The sequence below is a fragment of the Bombus affinis genome, chromosome 6, assembly GCF_024516045.1.
Source record: "Bombus affinis isolate iyBomAffi1 chromosome 6, iyBomAffi1.2, whole genome shotgun sequence".
NCBI lineage: Eukaryota > Metazoa > Arthropoda > Insecta > Hymenoptera > Apidae > Bombus > Bombus affinis.
Window position 1 is genome coordinate 12,558,684 of NC_066349.1, and position 17,371 is coordinate 12,576,054.

Sequence of the window (17,371 nt, forward strand, 5' to 3'; positions counted from 1 at the left end):
AAGGAATTCCTGTTATTGAAACAATACAAATTTTAAAATATCCTGTCTTATCAGGATATGTTATTAGTATTATTACTACATATTACGCGAAAATTTAACGGCAAATTTAAGCTACAGAAAAATGAGATTTCGTATGCATCGCCCTAATACCTGTGAACACACTTGGTGTACATCGTGAAAATCCGATCAAGTGAGAAAATCCAAGCGAATGTGTTAACCGTGTCGCGAAGGCGTTAAAATGGCATAAGTGAAATCGGAAACGTACGAGGAATCGCGATCGTATAAACAAATACGGAGAAAGAAGCGGCGTTTCAACGGCGAACGAACGCGATTCACAGCGTGAACCGTAATATTTCTATATTTATTCGCCGATTTTACCGTCCAACCAGTGAAACTTGCTTACGATTATCAAAGATTATATTAGGTTGTCCGAAAAGTTTCATTCGTCTTGTAAGGAAATAATAGATGCACAAAGTTTTATATCGTTTTATTGAATTACGTACGATCCATTTCGTTCTGTTGGAACATCGATCTAATATTTCCTTATAAAATGAAAGAAACTTTTGAAACAATCTAGTATAACGCGTAATAAAGGCATTGGTAGAAATGTTTAACTGTGGCCTGATTACGTCAACCGCGAGAGCAACAGTACCAAGTAATTTCATCAAATCTGCATACCTATCGCAAATGGCTTCGTTTCACACCGTTCGTACGCGTGCACACAGGCTCTTTGTTCGTGTCGGAGAGATCTCGCATCAGATTTAATTACACGTTGAAACGCGCTACGTGGAAATTTCTTTGCTAAGCGATCCTCGATACGTGTTAGATCGTTCCACGTGAAACGATCGGCTTCGTAAACGTGCAAACTCTTTTGAAACTTGCTAACTCGATGTGTTGTCGGCTATTACTTATCGCTGGATCTTCCAAATTCCTACTTTTTACGATCGTGCGTAACAATATACAGAATGTAAATAGAAATTTCTTTCATCCTCCAGAATACCATAACGAGAACGTTATTTCGAATTATTCGCGTATTTTTGCATACTACGTACATCGTGTAAATTTTTGCATCGATTTAAGTTTCCCAGAAGTGTGCGTGAACATCGGAAGCCTGTTTATTAGACAGGATGGGTGGATAAAAATCATCGACGATTGCACATTCCGAGAAAATATAGTTTGCGTGTTGCGAGAGATACACCGGCGATATCTCGATTCACGTTCGCACGGTAATTTCTGCTAGAATGATATTCAAATCGTTAAAAGGGTCATTCTTTTCCCGAACGATCTCCACGATTTCTGAATCGAGATACCACGCGTATTTGGAAATCCCGATTCTCGAAAGTAATTCTCCCGTGCTTAGTATTGTATTCGATTGATAGAAGCGTTGCACTATCGTGGAAAAGGAACATCGATCTCGCCGGTATTACGGAAAACTTTGATCGACTACACGCGATCTTTTCACAGCCGAATGCTTTACGAAGTGTACTTTCCATCGGACGCCTGACATCGGAGGTCTTTGATAAAATATCGTCCCACCCTTCCAAGCTAGAACAAGATATATATTTATTTACTAAAGATCGATTATTTATTTATTTAAACGTAATTTTACTTAATGCCTGAATAGATAGAACCTCCGTCGATGAATTTGCGCTTAAGCGCTTATTACACGAATGAAAAGCGATAGATAGCGGGAAAAATCAAGGAACTTCGCTTACATGAATTGCATGAAACCTTCGACAGGTTCATCCTCTGGAAGGAGAGAAATCAATTGTTCTATCCGTAATTTCTTATTAATTAATCTTCACCATTAGTTGTTACTTGTAGATGTCTTCCATCCGATAATTCGTTTTTGTTATTAAAATATCCTTCCAATGACTCTGGTCCTATATAGATTAGATAGAGTATATCGTGCATTCGTTTTGTGAAAATTTTCTTTATAAAAATCTCTCAGGTCTCTCTTAAAAGAAACTAAGTAGGTACCTAAATCTCTATCTACCTACACATCTAAGAAAGTCTATGAAAGATAACTCCTTCGTAGTTTCCAATTTAGCAACTGCATCTTACACTACATTAGCATGAAATTTCTTAAGAATATCCCGGAAAAATCATGTATTATCCGATAAAAACATTTTATTAAATAATACTTCACCACCAAGAAAAGAAGAAATTAATCAGGTAGCATTTTTCTTACCTGTTGGAACTGAGCCAAGTCGGTGCCTGAGAGAATCGCCGGGTCAGCTTCGGCAGCAACGAAACCTTGTATCCTCAGGATCACGGTGATCCACAGGAAGCACAAAACATTCCTCCGCCTCATTACGTCAACGATCCTCCTTTCTCTTCGATTATCGAGCAGCGTTCACACACGGTTTGCCTTTTTCTAAGAACTTCACCACCGGAACATCGACACCCCACTACGTCTCTTTCTTCTTTCTTCTCCAATATCCGTCGACTTTCGAATTTACTTACAAAGTTACAGCAGGCTTATTAAACCAAATAATTTTACACTGCTTCCTCGTTCTATAAACTTCCCTCGAACAAATATCGTGTATATCTCTCCTTTCTTCGTAAATACAACGAATCGGTTAATTTACAAATTGAACTATGATTTATAAATTAAACGAAAAAAAAAAAGAAAGATTGATATATCTTGGAAATATATTCGGAGAACGAAATCGTTTCGTTGATCAAAACGAAAGCGTCGTTCAAAGGGAAAATAAGGCTCTCGGATCGTTTTATCGAAAGAAAGAACAGTCGAGCTTTTCTCGTGTTAGCGGAGAAACGAAAACAAGAGGACAATAGCGAAGACGCGTCAGACCTGCTTAGCTGACACAAGTTCACACGTTGACGAGGACGAGTTCGGGACTGTTGGAGATCGGAAAACGTCTGAGAGTTTTACTTCTCCAGTCGGGGAAGAGTTCCTCAGGCATAGACCAGGTGGGAGACGAACAGGTAGGACGGTGAACGTCGGTTCCGAACCCACTTCTGTCTTCTCTTCGCGCCTTCCTCAACTGGAACCTGCATTTGTTTTCCATTTTCTTGGGATTTTTGCCAACAATCGATAGAAATCTGTATCGAGTAGATGTCTGTTGGTTTAGGAATCGTTTCAGATGCAAATTAAAGAATGTATTATTTTTAGTAGAAGAAAGGAGAAAGGATGTGCAATTACGGAATGTATTATCTTGTATCGAAATTAAAAGAATCAGGAAACTTTCTATTAGTATTATGTAGAATTGTTAATAATAGTGATTAAGGGGTCAAGTATTCTTATCGAGAGAACGTTAAAAATATGTAGAACGATAGAACCGGAAAGAGGAAGAAAACATATTTTTTTCAGTCCAAACGTTTATAGAATATACTAGTAGTTAATTTTAATATTTATACATTATCGACTATTCCACACTATGTGACCTTTAAAATTAAAGATTTGTTTTTATAATTAAAATACGATGAATCACGTTGAGTTAGATTGATAAAAATACCAAGATATCAGGTGTATAATTAATGCAAAACAACATCGATTCTAATAAAGAAATATGTTTTAATTCTTCCGGAGGCATTAACGAGCAGCTTCCTAATTCTAATGGACAAATTAATACTCCAAGAAATACAGAGAAAACACTAAGGATCAGGAAAAGAACGTTATACAGAAAATAGCATAGATATAATAAGATAACAAGCTGGTTTTTAAATCAAATCAATCGATATCTTTCGTCGAGTGAAATGCTTGGAAGAAAGATTACATGAACGGTTTTTTAACAGAAAGGCAAAAGAGGCGAATCGATACGTCGGAAAGTTACTTAACACCATTGAAACGAACGGAAACGCTCGAACGAACATCAAGTTGTACCAGTTCCGCTCGAACGTTCCGGGGAACGCGCAAAAGCGCATCGTACCGTTTTACAAACAATTTCGGCACTTACTTCCGATAATAAATCGTTTTTAGCTGTCGCTTAGAATGCTCGCGGAAGTGCCATGAATGAAATGAACCGGCACGCTGCGATAGATTTCCCAATTTTTAAAACGCGCTACTGGAAAGAGAACAACTGTCGTATACCGAAAAAACATTGGAATCTAAGGAATTTTTTTGGAGAAGATTACAATATTAGAACTAGACGATTTATCGAATAATAATTGAGAAACCTTTTGGGAAAAGGCTCATAAAATAAAATGAAGAAGTTTAGTAAATTGAGTTGAAAATTCTAGTTGTAATTTTTTAATATTAGCTACGTTTGAATTGTTAATTAGAACAGTCCTTAAGGAACATTTTTACATTTATAAAATATATACAATTTTCATACTAATTCAACTATTCTTCTAACTTCTTTTTCATCCTGAATCTCTAGACCATTTTATTAGGTAGCTTCTCGTTTGATACATTGATGAAATAGAAGAGAAGAAATTACTCAAATTTTATGAGAAAGTCTCAAGAAATCTTTCTTCCGAATAAAACTATTTTTCTATTGTTTTATGTACATTGGAAATTTAAAAATATCTATCTCATTATATCTGGAAGAAACATGTATCTAAATGTTGGAATACCATTATGGAATGATTAACTTTGTTTCGAAACCAAGTAAAAGAACTGACAAATCAAATTTGCACATCGATCAAATGGAATCAGATACCTCTTTTCCGGTTAGTTTTTACTACGTAAGTAGTTAGCCGGTAAAATATTTTTCAAATGGCTCGAGGCAACGAAAACGCGATCACCATTCGTCCTTTCTCCGCTCACCATCGAAAACGAGTTTCAATCTGCTTATCTGTTTCCTGTAAGATTGTTGCAAAATTCTTATAAGAAGGATTCACTGAAAACAATTAATCTAGCTTAGAAAATATTACATACCAATCGCCAATAGAAATAGAATTTGCAAATAATCTGTTTTATGTATTTTTACATGATCGTAGAATATTTGTAAGACGTTAATAAAGAAAATAACCATCAGCAACGAAGTGATAAACTGAATTAAAAGAATAATAAAAATTATAAATAAAATAAAAAAGATACGCGCTTTTCTGACTAAAGATTGCCATAATACATGTTATCGATTGGTTATTATTGTAAGACTGATCACTGTCGTGACGTAAGATTCGAGAATTGAGCGAAAGTTTCGATCACTTCCTGTTAAACACCTCCTTAAACATCTGCCTAATTTCGTTATGGTTTCGCTAAAGATTACATAAGAACCTCGTTTAATAATTCACCAAAAACATTTTTGTATTGTAAAAGCAACGAATGTATTCTTTTTAAAATTCATACGATTAATATTTGGTATACAAGAGAAGGAAAAAATTTAATCGAAAATAAATTATATCAATTTTACTAACAATAAATTTAAGGTGCTATATACCGATTATGTAAGAAAAGGTATAGGTACTGCAAAATAAACGATGGATGTTTCATGCTACTTATACACAAAAAATGTTTCGATATCCTTTCTCTAAATTTCTTCACCATAAAACTTACGATTGGGTATATTATAGAAAGAAAAGATTATTTGTTCAAGACTTTAATTAATCCTTGCGTCATCTATTTGCGATCCATTTCTTACCTTTTAAGGAACATGAGCGGATTCAGACTACCACAATGCTCGAGATATATGCTCTTCCTTGTATGATGCCCGAACCGAACTTTCTTCCTCCGCACGGCTATAGTACACTATCGTTCAGAAGTACAATGCTATCATTTGCTTCGTTTCATGCAAAATTGTTTAGTATGTATGACAAATGATTTTGTAAAACAGCTTTCTATGATTTAGTCCTTTAAAGATAACTTTTAAGAAGCATCTGTATCCTAACTTCTAGTTTCTTCATTTCAAAAAAGGAATTTTCAGTCTTTTGCAATACGACTTATAAGAGTAAGTTATCTTGAAATTCTAATTTTTTAATCTCAAGAGAAAATTTTTCTGGGGCTTCATTTTTTCTAAATTGTCAATTTGAAAAGACTTTGTTCAAGTACCTTTTTTGAGACATAAAGTATTGAAATAGAAATATAAGAGAATTTTAAAAGAAACTAAAAAAACACTGCTTCTCGCAAATTTAAGTGATATTATATCGTACTAGTAAACTGGTAATATTGCAAGAATTGCAGGCGTGACCCTAAACTTATGGACGATAGTGTATAACCATTACTTTCTTCGTCGTGCAGAACATCCAGGCAACCGTTTGTTCCCAATTCGATCGATGAAGTAAAGCACCTCTTCTATTCTTCTAAAGCAGTTCCTATCAGGCAAAAATAATTACAATTGTCGAGTAATATAAAAAGAATCAATCATCGGTTCAAAGAATAAAAAATCAAACTCGCGTGATACTACATAGAACAAGTTATCTACAATACTCTAAATTATAATCGCAATTTTTCATTCTTTCGCGTCTCTATACATACAATAATCTTCAAGAAAAAACAAACCATTTTATTAATGTACTTCTAGCAAACTATTATGAGCAAATTATTATGAAATTGCACCTGGAAAACTGTGGTTTTTCTCCTCAAATATCAGAGTATACACTTTCGTCGATCAACGTGTTTTATATATTGTAATACTCTTTGAACGATATATCTTCGCGATGAAATAAAAAGAAGACAGGTACACATGTGTATCGTGATTTGCTGTTGAAATCCCTCTATCGAAAAACAGCAATACAAAGATCAAGAGAACCGTATTACATAAGGGAACGCAATATTCGTACTGTTTATCAGACACGAGACATCTCGGAAGAGCGAGACGGTTCGTGGAAAAAAAGTATTGTGTGGACGGATATATCGCGGATGGGAAAAGACGCTTTCCTTTATGCCCGTGAATCTCATTAAAAAGCGTTTCACCTGTACGAAGGGGAGAGGAAGTGAATTTTAACGAAAATATTCTCGTAGTTTCGATTCTTCGCCGTAGGAGGAACCTTGTTACCCCTTTATACAGTTATTAGAGTAACGTTGCATTGTTTGAGGCTCATACCGAATCTCAAGTACTATAGTTGGTTACATGATATAATTTTGTCTTTAGGATTACGTAAAACAATATTGAAATATTACAATTTTGTTTATGATAATCATCTTCCTGTGTCAGTCAAATTCTTAATCAAGTTCCATGTTATTTCGGGTGACTCTGATAATATAATTTAAGAATTTGTCGTAGAACGTAAATTGCAGGTCATATTAAATTTAAATATTATTTTCTAATTACTTATTCAATTTTGTTGTCGGTTCCAAGTACTTTAATATAGACTTCGCATATAATTATAAAAGTGCTTCGCTAATAACAGAGAAATGCTAAGTTTTAATAAATCGTACAGTTAAAATATTATTCATATTACTTACATTTCTGTCGAATCAGGTTCCGATTGTTACAGACGTCTTATGAATTAAATCATCGCAGGAAACCGGAAAATGGAAGTCACAGCACCTTACATTTCGTAAGACCAAGCAATGTTAAATGTAGGTGGAAGGTTTCCAACTGGACGTAGCTAGTTTGCAAGAAAACAGTGTAACATAATTTACCTTAAACAATACAATTTTGCCTGTCGTGTCGCCTGCTTAATTTTCCCCTTGTCTTACAGGGTAATTGTCCAGATAATTTTCTGTCCTCGTATTCGTAGTGTAATTGTAATAATATCTCGGTACACCATGAAATTTACATAAATTACAAGTTAAAAAAATTATAAATATACATAAAAAATATACACGAAAAATAAGTAAGTATGCTTATCATGAATTTCTCCTTCCTGTAGATATTTACTACAACGACTATACTACAACGATATTTTTACATAGAATTGTTACAAACTGTTATAGGACTATTACTAATATATGCATATAGTATAAGTACTATTATTAATTTTTATCTTTCCTTGCCTTTCAAACATAATTATAATTATTTCATTCTACTGTATAATTTCTCGTCTACAACGTTTCTCACTTTTCTATAATACTTTACGTGTATCTTCGACATCGGAAGCTGCTACTTCTCATCCGTAACTTAATAACCGCCATTACGGGACCGTCAAGACGCAACAATACTTTATTGATTATCCTCCTTCGCCAATTGCTCCCCAGAATTGCTTTTTGTCCTACAATAATTAAACGTGTACACGTGTGCACTTTCACCCGTTATTTACAACTAATAACGGAAGCATGTACGTAACGTAAGTTCATAGACTACTTCCTCTGGCATTCTTCCTCCTCTTGCGAATTCTAATAACAGCACGGGATATCTAAAACAATCCCTCTTGACATAAACATTAATTTTAGGGGATAATATATCGTAACTTGGCAATAAATAAAATAATAAATTGACGATAGCAAATTTTTCAAACCTCTGACAATTTTAAACAGATAGAAATCGTTCTTATATTTTGTTCCTTTTAGAAAGTATCAAATGTTTCAAATAGATTCAACGTATCACTTCCGTTGAAGCTTCTATTATAGATTCCGTCAGAACTGCAAAACATACAGATGCTAATCATTGCTTTGTTTTATTCAACGTAGATAAATCATTTGATCATATCGAACAGTGAAAGTGATATTTAAACATTTGAATGGAGATAGAAATCTTCGAGGCTTTCACGACCTGGATATACAATCGATACCAAAAGGACAAGGACTGCACCCGGAAGCTTCTATAAATAACAATGCAGAGTAGGAAAGTTATCGATATAATTAAAAGTTATATGATAATTTCATGATACTAGATATCAAAATACTAATAAAATTCCAAACCATCAAAATTCATGGTTATTGCATAATGTCAAGGTGATTTTCAACAAGCACAATGACAGTTCATTATAATTTGACAAACATGATGACAGCCTGATTGTCAGTGTATTATGCAGAAATTATGTGATGCAGTTTATTCCCAAGGTTTGGAAGCCTGGGACAAATGCAAAAATTGTTCGTGAAACCACAATGAACTAGAGACTCTTTCGTGATGTCGTTTCGTAATAAACCGCGCATCTCTCTATTCTTTAAGTTTTCTATACTCAGCTTTTGACAGAATCTTCGATCTTCTTTCGATGAAAAATCTGTGTGAAAAGATTTTCAATTTATAAGCATAATTTACAATATTCCAGGCTCATTGAAAATATAAATAATAAAGTTATTTAAAATTCAAATATGATGCAAGTGTCTTCTAGAATTTCTTAATATACTTTACTTTACCTCATTCTTTTTAATAAACTATGAACATAAAAGATATAACTCTAGCGCTATAAATAGCGCCAACTTATTCTATTTGCAAAATAATATGTGATACTAAAGATGGCACTACTCTTCCAACATTGATCAAGTTAAATTTTAAAATGGCGATAATTATTTCAATTTCACTCTATATCATCTTCGGCATCATTTACTTCGGTGCACTTCGGTTATCTTCGGTATATCTCTTACCGCCAAACATGATACCTATATCAAGAGAATATATCCAAAAAATATGCACAATACAAGACAAATAGCAGCATTGTGAAAGAAGAAGAGGAATCAAATGATGTTTATGAATTTAAGAGAGGAAGCAAGTGCGATGGAATCAAACGCAACTCATTATTTCATAGTCTGATCATGTGTTCTACGATCAATGAATCACATTGTTTGAAATTTTTGACAATACAATTGCATACAATAATGTGTATAATAAAATAATGTTTCTTTGTAATAATTTCTGTCATATTCGATCACCTTTTTCTATATAAACACTGACTATGTCTGTACCTCATCCCTGTCACTAGTTTACTACGACGAATATCCAATGTCACGTCTATTATGTATCTTGTGTCTGAATTCATGTAGTATGAATGTACATACATTTTACACACGGAATGTTATATGTACTGAAATGATAAGGTCGCGTGTAACACGAAAATGGTAATGGGACTCATATGGTAAATCATACTTTCATAAACTAATTTCATAAGTTCTTCGCCAGATGGCAGATAGTAAGACGCAATAGTTTACGATGTATCGATTGTCGATGTTCATTTCAATGTCTTTGTCGAAAAGGAACGAATTGCGCAAATTATCAGTAATTTTAATCACTATACATATTTAATCCTTCAAAGCATGAATCGTTTATCTGAATTCTCCGTGGCCGTGCGGTGAACTCATCGATTAATCGTGTAATTCGTGACGCGAAACCGCTCCCGTTTGACATTACACTCGAGATGATTCGATAGTATCGAGGTTTTTTGGCAGGTCGAAAGAAAGATGTCCCTCGATGGTAGATTAGAATGTTATTAGTCATTCGGTGTCGTGTTTGTAAGTAAATATCAGCTGGATGCGTAGAGAAGAACGTAACGTAATTCCGTGACAGCGCGTAACGGACGTAACTGTCGAACATAGATCGATTAAAGAAACCACGTCGAAAATGGGCCTTTTCCAGAATTCCTCGCCTTTCGACGCTGACGTTGGTGAGTGGCAGACTTCTCCCTAGCCTTAATTCACTTATAACACGATTGTTCCTGCATCAGGCTACTTTAACCCCAGGAAACAAATTTTGAATCCTATGACAGCTCGTATCTATTGTTTCTCTGTGCATACGTTGCATCTGGTTTTTCATTTTTTTTTTTTTTTTTATGCAACGTCAAAATTCCACGTTTGATGGATGCATTAAGCGGTTGTTGACATTTGACCTCTAATTAAGACATCAGATTTTGCGAATTACTTCAGCCTCGCTTTTGTATCGCCTCGACCGATTACTCCCGTCACGTCTACGAAAATGCTCGTTCATTCTGATAAAAGCATAAATCGCGTAGAGAAATATTCGAGACGTTCAAATCGTAGGAATTTCCAGAATGCTAACTGTTCTTTTTGGAATTCATATACGGACAGAGCCAGATTTCTCTTTAATTTGCAACGCGAAACGAGCCTGATACGAGCTCACACCTTTTATTATTTATTCAATTTGTTAGGAAGTTGTGTTTGGTATAAACATATATATGAGATTGGTACTCCATGATGTTCATATGTTTCAGGAAATCATTGAACAAAAAGAATAGTTATCATATATATATATATTGCCTAATTTAAATATTCAGTAGTACTTTTTATTAGGAAATTTGTGATTGGAATGGAATAAAGCAAATTGATATTACTATTTCCTTTATCATATCTTATGCCAATCTTATAATTTTTTTATAATAGAAAAGGCAACCAGTGAGAAGAATATGTCTATAGAATGGGGAAGTATGTTGGATATTTGTGATAAAGTAGGAACTTCTACCCAAAATGCAAAGGAATGTTTACGGTCCATTGTTAAAAGACTATATTCTCCAGATCCACACATCGTTATGCAAGCATTAACAGTCAGTATATCCTTCAAAATGTAACTTTAAACCATTGTGTAACCGATACTCATTGAATGTGGATTTAGTTGTTAGATGTGTGTGTCATCAATTGTGGAAAAACATTTCATCTGGAAATTGCATCAAGAGAATTTGAAAATGACCTGAGGAAGCTTGTTAATCATTCTGAACCAAAGATTGCTGAAAAAATGAAGGTACTTTTAAAGAAATGGGCTGAAAATGATTTCAAAACTGATCCCCAGTTAAATTTAATTCCAAGTTTATACAATAAACTTAAAAATGAAGGATATGACTTTACTTCTACATCAGATACGGTAAGTTTCCTTCCATCTGAATTCACATATAAGATTCTTATTTATTGCGAAACATATATGGTTGAATGTAGTCTTTTATTTAAATACTAATAAGATAAGACTATCATTTATTGACGTTCTGTTGTGTTTTTCCTGCAATCATTCATCAAGAGAATAATTATTCCATTGAACCACATGGAATTATTTGTATAAATTGATAGACTATTTCATATGCATCAAATAACTTTAACCATAAATAATTGTTGTATTCAGTATATCCATTTTTTTTTTTTTTTTTTTTTTTTTTTTTTTTTAGCCTAAACGTATAAGTGTATTAAGTAAAGATCCAAATGTAGTAACAAATTCACAAGAAGAGGAAGACATTGCAAAAGGTACCTTCAAATTTTTAAAGAATATTTAATGTCATTTCTCCTAGAACTGTAAAATTAAATTAATTACTTTCCATTCTAGCCATAGAACTTTCTCTTAAGGAAAGTAAAGCTCATAGTCAAGCATCCTCTTCACATAGCTCACCAGCATCTAATAAATATACTAGTTTATACCCTAATGTAAGTTCTGCACTTGGTGCCTCCAGCAATTCCGAAGGCAGGAAAGTCCGTGCTCTGTATGATTTTGAGGCAGCAGAAGATAATGAATTAACATTTTTTGCAGGAGAAATAAGTATGATTTGTGTTCTTTTAAAATTTAGTCTCAAACAGTTATATTTTTATTACAGCTAAAAAATATGTGATTATAATAAATTTATCGTGTAATGATGAAATTATTGTTATAAACTGAATTTTAGTTAACATATTGGATGATTCTGATCCAAACTGGTGGAAAGGCAGTAACCAAAATGGAGAAGGATTATTTCCCTCTAACTTTGTTACTGCAGATTTGTCTATGGAGCCTGAACAGTTTACAAGTAAGATATAAAATATTAAATTATTCATGTGTTAGTTAAAAATGAGTACTATATATAAATTCACATATAGAATTAGAACACAGTAACAAAAAAATGGTTCAGTTTGCTGAAGAGGTAGAAGTAAAAACAGTAAAGAGAGAACCAGAAGTGGTTGAAGTTGAAATAGATGAAAGAAAAATGGACAGACTGTTACATTTATTACATGAAGCTGATCCTCAATGTGATAATTCGGATCCGCAAGAAATGATTGATTTGGAAGGTACTGTATTTGTATCATATATTGTACTATAGGATTTATTTATTCAGAAATATTAGAAATTGGGATTTCCAATGATTTCTATCCTATATGATAAGTTTATTGATAGATGGATTTATTTACAATGGATTAAACAGGAAACAATGGTTATTTAACGTGAACTAAATATAGTAATGTGTTATAACTAAGATAACTAAATGGATAATTCACAACTCACAACTGTTAATTAACAACTCATAACAAATTGGCAACTCTCTCTCGACTCAACTCTTGACTCCTCACAACTCGACTCTCAGTTAACGACTACCGATTAATTCGTCTTTCTCCTTTAAGCATCCCTTTATCTTTCCACATACCCTCACCACGTACGTGTTCTATAACCAACCGCGATCATGATCACGTACGTCTTCTTCCGCGTAACTATTCGACTGAAGGACTGATGACACATTGATGGGCCGCTTGACTCATTAAAGTTTCCCAACTCTTTCGGCCTGTCGGCACTTAGGCTTTCTCGCAACATTTATAGTTCACCTGATATTTCTTGGGCAATCTGTCCACGATACTACAATACATTATTTTGTATCATTACTTATATTAACTATTAATTTTATAACAATTTTAGAACAAGTTACTGCTATGGGACCGTTGATAGATGCAGCTTTAGAAAAAGTAGACAGGAGGCATGCACAGCTAACTCAGTTAAGTTCTGATCTGGTGGATGCTCTTAATTTGTATCATACATTGATGCGAGAACCACCACCTCCTACACCATCAAATTATACCCTACCTAAGATGCCACCTCACATAAACCCTTACCAGTTTCAAAATCAGGGACCACCACCTCCACATGTAAGAATTTAATATATATTTAAATTTCTTTTCAATAAATGATATTCTTATTTAAGTTAAAATGAAATGTTTGAATTTCTTAGATATTTAATGGAGTACCTCCACCTCATCAAACTTCCTTTCCTGTTGGAGGTGGTCCACCTGGGCCATATAATGCGACTATGCCACCTAATGAATATATGGGTCCTGCAAGCATGCCAAACATGACATTACCACAACATTTTCACGTGCAACCAGCAGGTTCGCATCAGCACCAACCAGGAGGACATCCTCATGGACCACCTGTGCCAGAGCAAAGCAATGTACCTTATTCACATCAAGGGTATGTGTTGATATACACATGATATAAGTTTTTTTGATAATTCCGCTTATAATATATTTATTCGGAGGTAATATGTACATATATGAGTACATGTAAATAGTTTAATAATATAGGTCTTTAATAGCTTTATAAAGAAGAGATTAATATGATATTTAATCCCTTTTGTGATTAAAAATTACTTCTTTCTATTAGTATAATATGAAAAAGTCACATTGATTTATGATTGTTATAAACCGGTCATTTAAGGGATTAATGAAAATATACGTTAAAAAGGAAAAGTTGACAAAGAAGTATTTAATGATATACAACAGATATCCACCTCAAACTGGTACTATGCCAGGACCATATGGTCCACCAGGACCAACAGGACATCCGGTAAGCCAACAACCTCAATATGCTCCACCAAATGGGCAACACATGATGTAAAGGGATGCTACATGTTTCAAATTCACCCTGTACTGTAACTCAAGCTATACAATATCACTATATTATAATTATTTAAATAAACATACCCGAAGTAGCCAAAGATACTGGGTTTTTGATGGAAGTTTTGCATTCGAAACTTACCGTGTAAGCTTATTACAGGCACATACACGACAAAATAATTAAAAAATGCATTAAGCGAAATGCGAATTATTTTATTAACGTTTGATTACCGTTATGGTATATATTCTTCTTAAAAAGCGTTTGTATCAGTCATTGATTCAATTTCAATTAACACATTCCTTTGATTCGTTAGCGACCGCTATTTCGTTTCGCATTTCAACTGTAACGTTATATTCAAAGTGTTATATTCAAAGTGTTGAAGTGAAAAATAATACACGGAAAAAGTCAGAAAAAAAGAAAAAAATACTGAAATATAAAATCAACGATTTATAAATATTGATATATTGTTTTTAATCATATGTCGAAATTATATCGCGTAACAATTTTATTATACTTATTTATAATATGTTGTATAAAGTTTATCGTATATTTGTAATAAGTTCTGAAGAAAACTGTACCGCCGTTTGACGTATAATTACGCTAGTACACAAAAACTGTACACGACAAAATGGTGGAGACTGTAATCGAAAGAACTACCGTATTTTATAGTTTTTTACTATCATTCGTTATTAACAACTATAAAAGGTCCTTGAAATACGATTGTTAAGATATGAAAATTCTTTTCTTAGATAAAAAAAGAAATACAGAAAGAAAAAGAAAGAGGTAAAAGATCATAGTAGCTTTGAAAGAAGCAACTCGAATTAAATATTGTCGAGGTACATATAAATTTAAGAACAATTATCACGACAAGACGTTTGAACTTGGTCTAGTCTGTCCACTGTGTATAATAAAACATATTTCCTATTAATTGCTTATCGAGAAATCTGCGAGAAACTTTTTATGAATTGTTAATGCATAATACTCGCATATAGTTGCGTTCATACCGTCGTAAAAGCGGCCCTGTCTGTGTTAAAGTAAAAAACGAAAAATGAGAAAAACACATGGAAAAAGACGGCTGTATTCTTTTAAACTTACATTAAAATAGGATTTAAAGGTTTAAAATTAGAATAATGCGATTCTCAAGGATTTCTTTAATAGGCCTTTATTTTTAAGATATTTGTAAGTGAAGTTTATATTTCGAAGTTAAAACATGATATTAGTACCAATTTATAGGCCAAGAGAAAGTTTTAGTAGGTCAGTGAGTGAATCACTGTTAGACTGTAATTTCAGATTTGTTGAAGTACAAAAATGAGCAAGGAAAGTAATAAACCCAATAGATTATGAAAATTACTTTTTGCATATATGAAACATACAATAAAAAAGATACTTCATTCATATGAATTTCTTACATTACATTAAGTCTAATAGTAAAATGTATATAATCCTGTATTTGAAATTTGTATACTAATTATCACTCTTATTTGACTTGAAATAGCTTATATTTCTTATGAACTAATTAAAATAGTTAAATTAAAGTGTTTCTTTTTTTTTATATATATATTATACTTTCAATTTAACTTCTCTTTATATAAGTTACTTTGTTATAATTTCTTAGTAATTAATAAGCAATAAATATCTACATACACAAGTCTAAAAATAGATTGTTAATAAGTTTGAAAGAATTTGATTCAAAGCTGAAAACAATCTCAAATTTAATATAACTTAAAGGGGTTGCTTTGTAACTCGAATTGAAAATTAAACGTATGTAAAGAATTTCTTCTAACGAAAATATTGTAAAGTACATCATTGTAAAGTATGACATCTTTCCATTTAATGAACATTGTAATAAGCATATATATAAACATTCTTATAAAATGTACAATCATTTAGACTCTTAGATTCTAAGTTTTCATTAGGTTCAAGTATGCATTTTTTTATCATTTTTCAAGTTTCATTCGAGACACTGAGTAAGCCCCTTAATGTTTCTCAGAAAAGACAGGGCGCATTGATACGATAGTGCAATATATACTTGGGCGACGTAGAAATTTAAAAGAAATGGAATAAACTGCGTCGATAACGTGTAGAAAGAACAAAAAAATGAAATAAGATCATGTAAAAATCTTGTAAAGCAATGTCAGTAAAAAGAAGCTAAGTCACATACAGATGTATTGAGCGAAAGAAAGAAGACTAAGGAAGAGGAGAAAAACGTATACTGTACTTTGTATATGTACCTAGAGAAAAAAAGAGAGCGAGTGAGAGAGAAAAAAGAGACATAGAAAGTAATAGAGGAATAGGTCTTATTAAAAAAGAAAAAAGAAAAATAGATGTAATTTACATTGTACATGTTACGTTGCCATTAAACTTTCATTATTTACGTAAGTGATGCTGAATTCCTTTGTTATATTTTTGTGAATCGTATCGTTCGAAGTCTGTAATATAACGGTTAGTTTTTTTAGTATTTCAAAAAAAATTATCTTGAATCATCTAGTTTGGACATCGTCTAATGTACAAAATAAGTCATGCATAAGGAAAATAAATGATACGTTTGGATTTGAATAATTTACTCTGACACTAATATTTATAAGTCTTTGAAATCTTAGATCCCTCTTCTTTTCTATCACCTTATATACACAATGTCCTAATAAAATCGATTCAAGATTGCTCATGACATTTACGTAAATAGAAAGATCACGTGTTTTACTTTTTACTCTGCGGGATTTGACAGGAAACGACCAAACGTTCGCAGTTAGATGTTTGAAGAAAACCTTGTTTGATAGAAACTCATAGATTCATAAATACTATCAAAATGGTTTTGAAAAAAGAAGTATAATATTTATTCAGTGTATATTGTTTTATATTGTACTATTATGTATTGTGCAGTGTGTCAACATTTTGCCTTTGTATTTTTGCAAAGATTTCTTTAAAGCTTACTCCTTTAGGGTTTACTCCTTTATTCTTTCTTCTCTTGTTCTATTTCTTTCATACCGTTTACCATCTTCCCTTCTTGGTGCGTCCAT

The 17,371-nt window shown here is 32.9% G+C and overlaps 2 protein-coding genes across 8 annotated transcripts in view; one reads left to right on the forward strand and one right to left on the reverse strand.

Moving 5' to 3' along the window:
* LOC126917642 (mucin-3A-like) overlaps positions 1 to 9,163 on the reverse strand; it is a 28,491-nt gene extending 19,328 nt beyond the window's left edge. Inside the window, exons 1-7 of one of the 7 annotated variants that reach the window (XM_050724746.1) lie at positions 9,149 to 9,163; positions 7,493 to 9,012; positions 7,313 to 7,397; positions 6,130 to 6,219; positions 5,550 to 5,656; positions 4,626 to 4,767; positions 2,192 to 3,066 (exon numbers count right to left, since the gene is read on the reverse strand). In XM_050724746.1, the coding sequence (XP_050580703.1) occupies positions 2,192 to 2,314 (123 nt within the window). In that variant the 5' untranslated portion in view covers positions 2,315 to 3,066; positions 4,626 to 4,767; positions 5,550 to 5,656; ... (2 more) ...; positions 7,493 to 9,012; positions 9,149 to 9,163. The other 6 variants (XM_050724748.1, XM_050724750.1, XM_050724745.1 and 3 more) reach the window with 6 other exon arrangements.
* Positions 9,164 to 10,163: 1,000 nt separating this feature from the next.
* LOC126917645 (signal transducing adapter molecule 1) lies at positions 10,164 to 16,913 on the forward strand. Its single transcript, XM_050724754.1, has 10 exons — positions 10,164 to 10,389; positions 11,123 to 11,283; positions 11,352 to 11,597; positions 11,893 to 11,968; positions 12,048 to 12,257; positions 12,382 to 12,501; positions 12,572 to 12,760; positions 13,380 to 13,606; positions 13,690 to 13,928; positions 14,240 to 16,913. The coding sequence occupies exons 1-10, from the start codon at positions 10,347 to 10,349 to the stop codon at positions 14,352 to 14,354; spliced, it is 1,626 nt and encodes a 541-aa protein (XP_050580711.1). The 5' UTR covers positions 10,164 to 10,346; the 3' UTR covers positions 14,355 to 16,913.
* Positions 16,914 to 17,371: the final 458 nt, after the last annotated feature.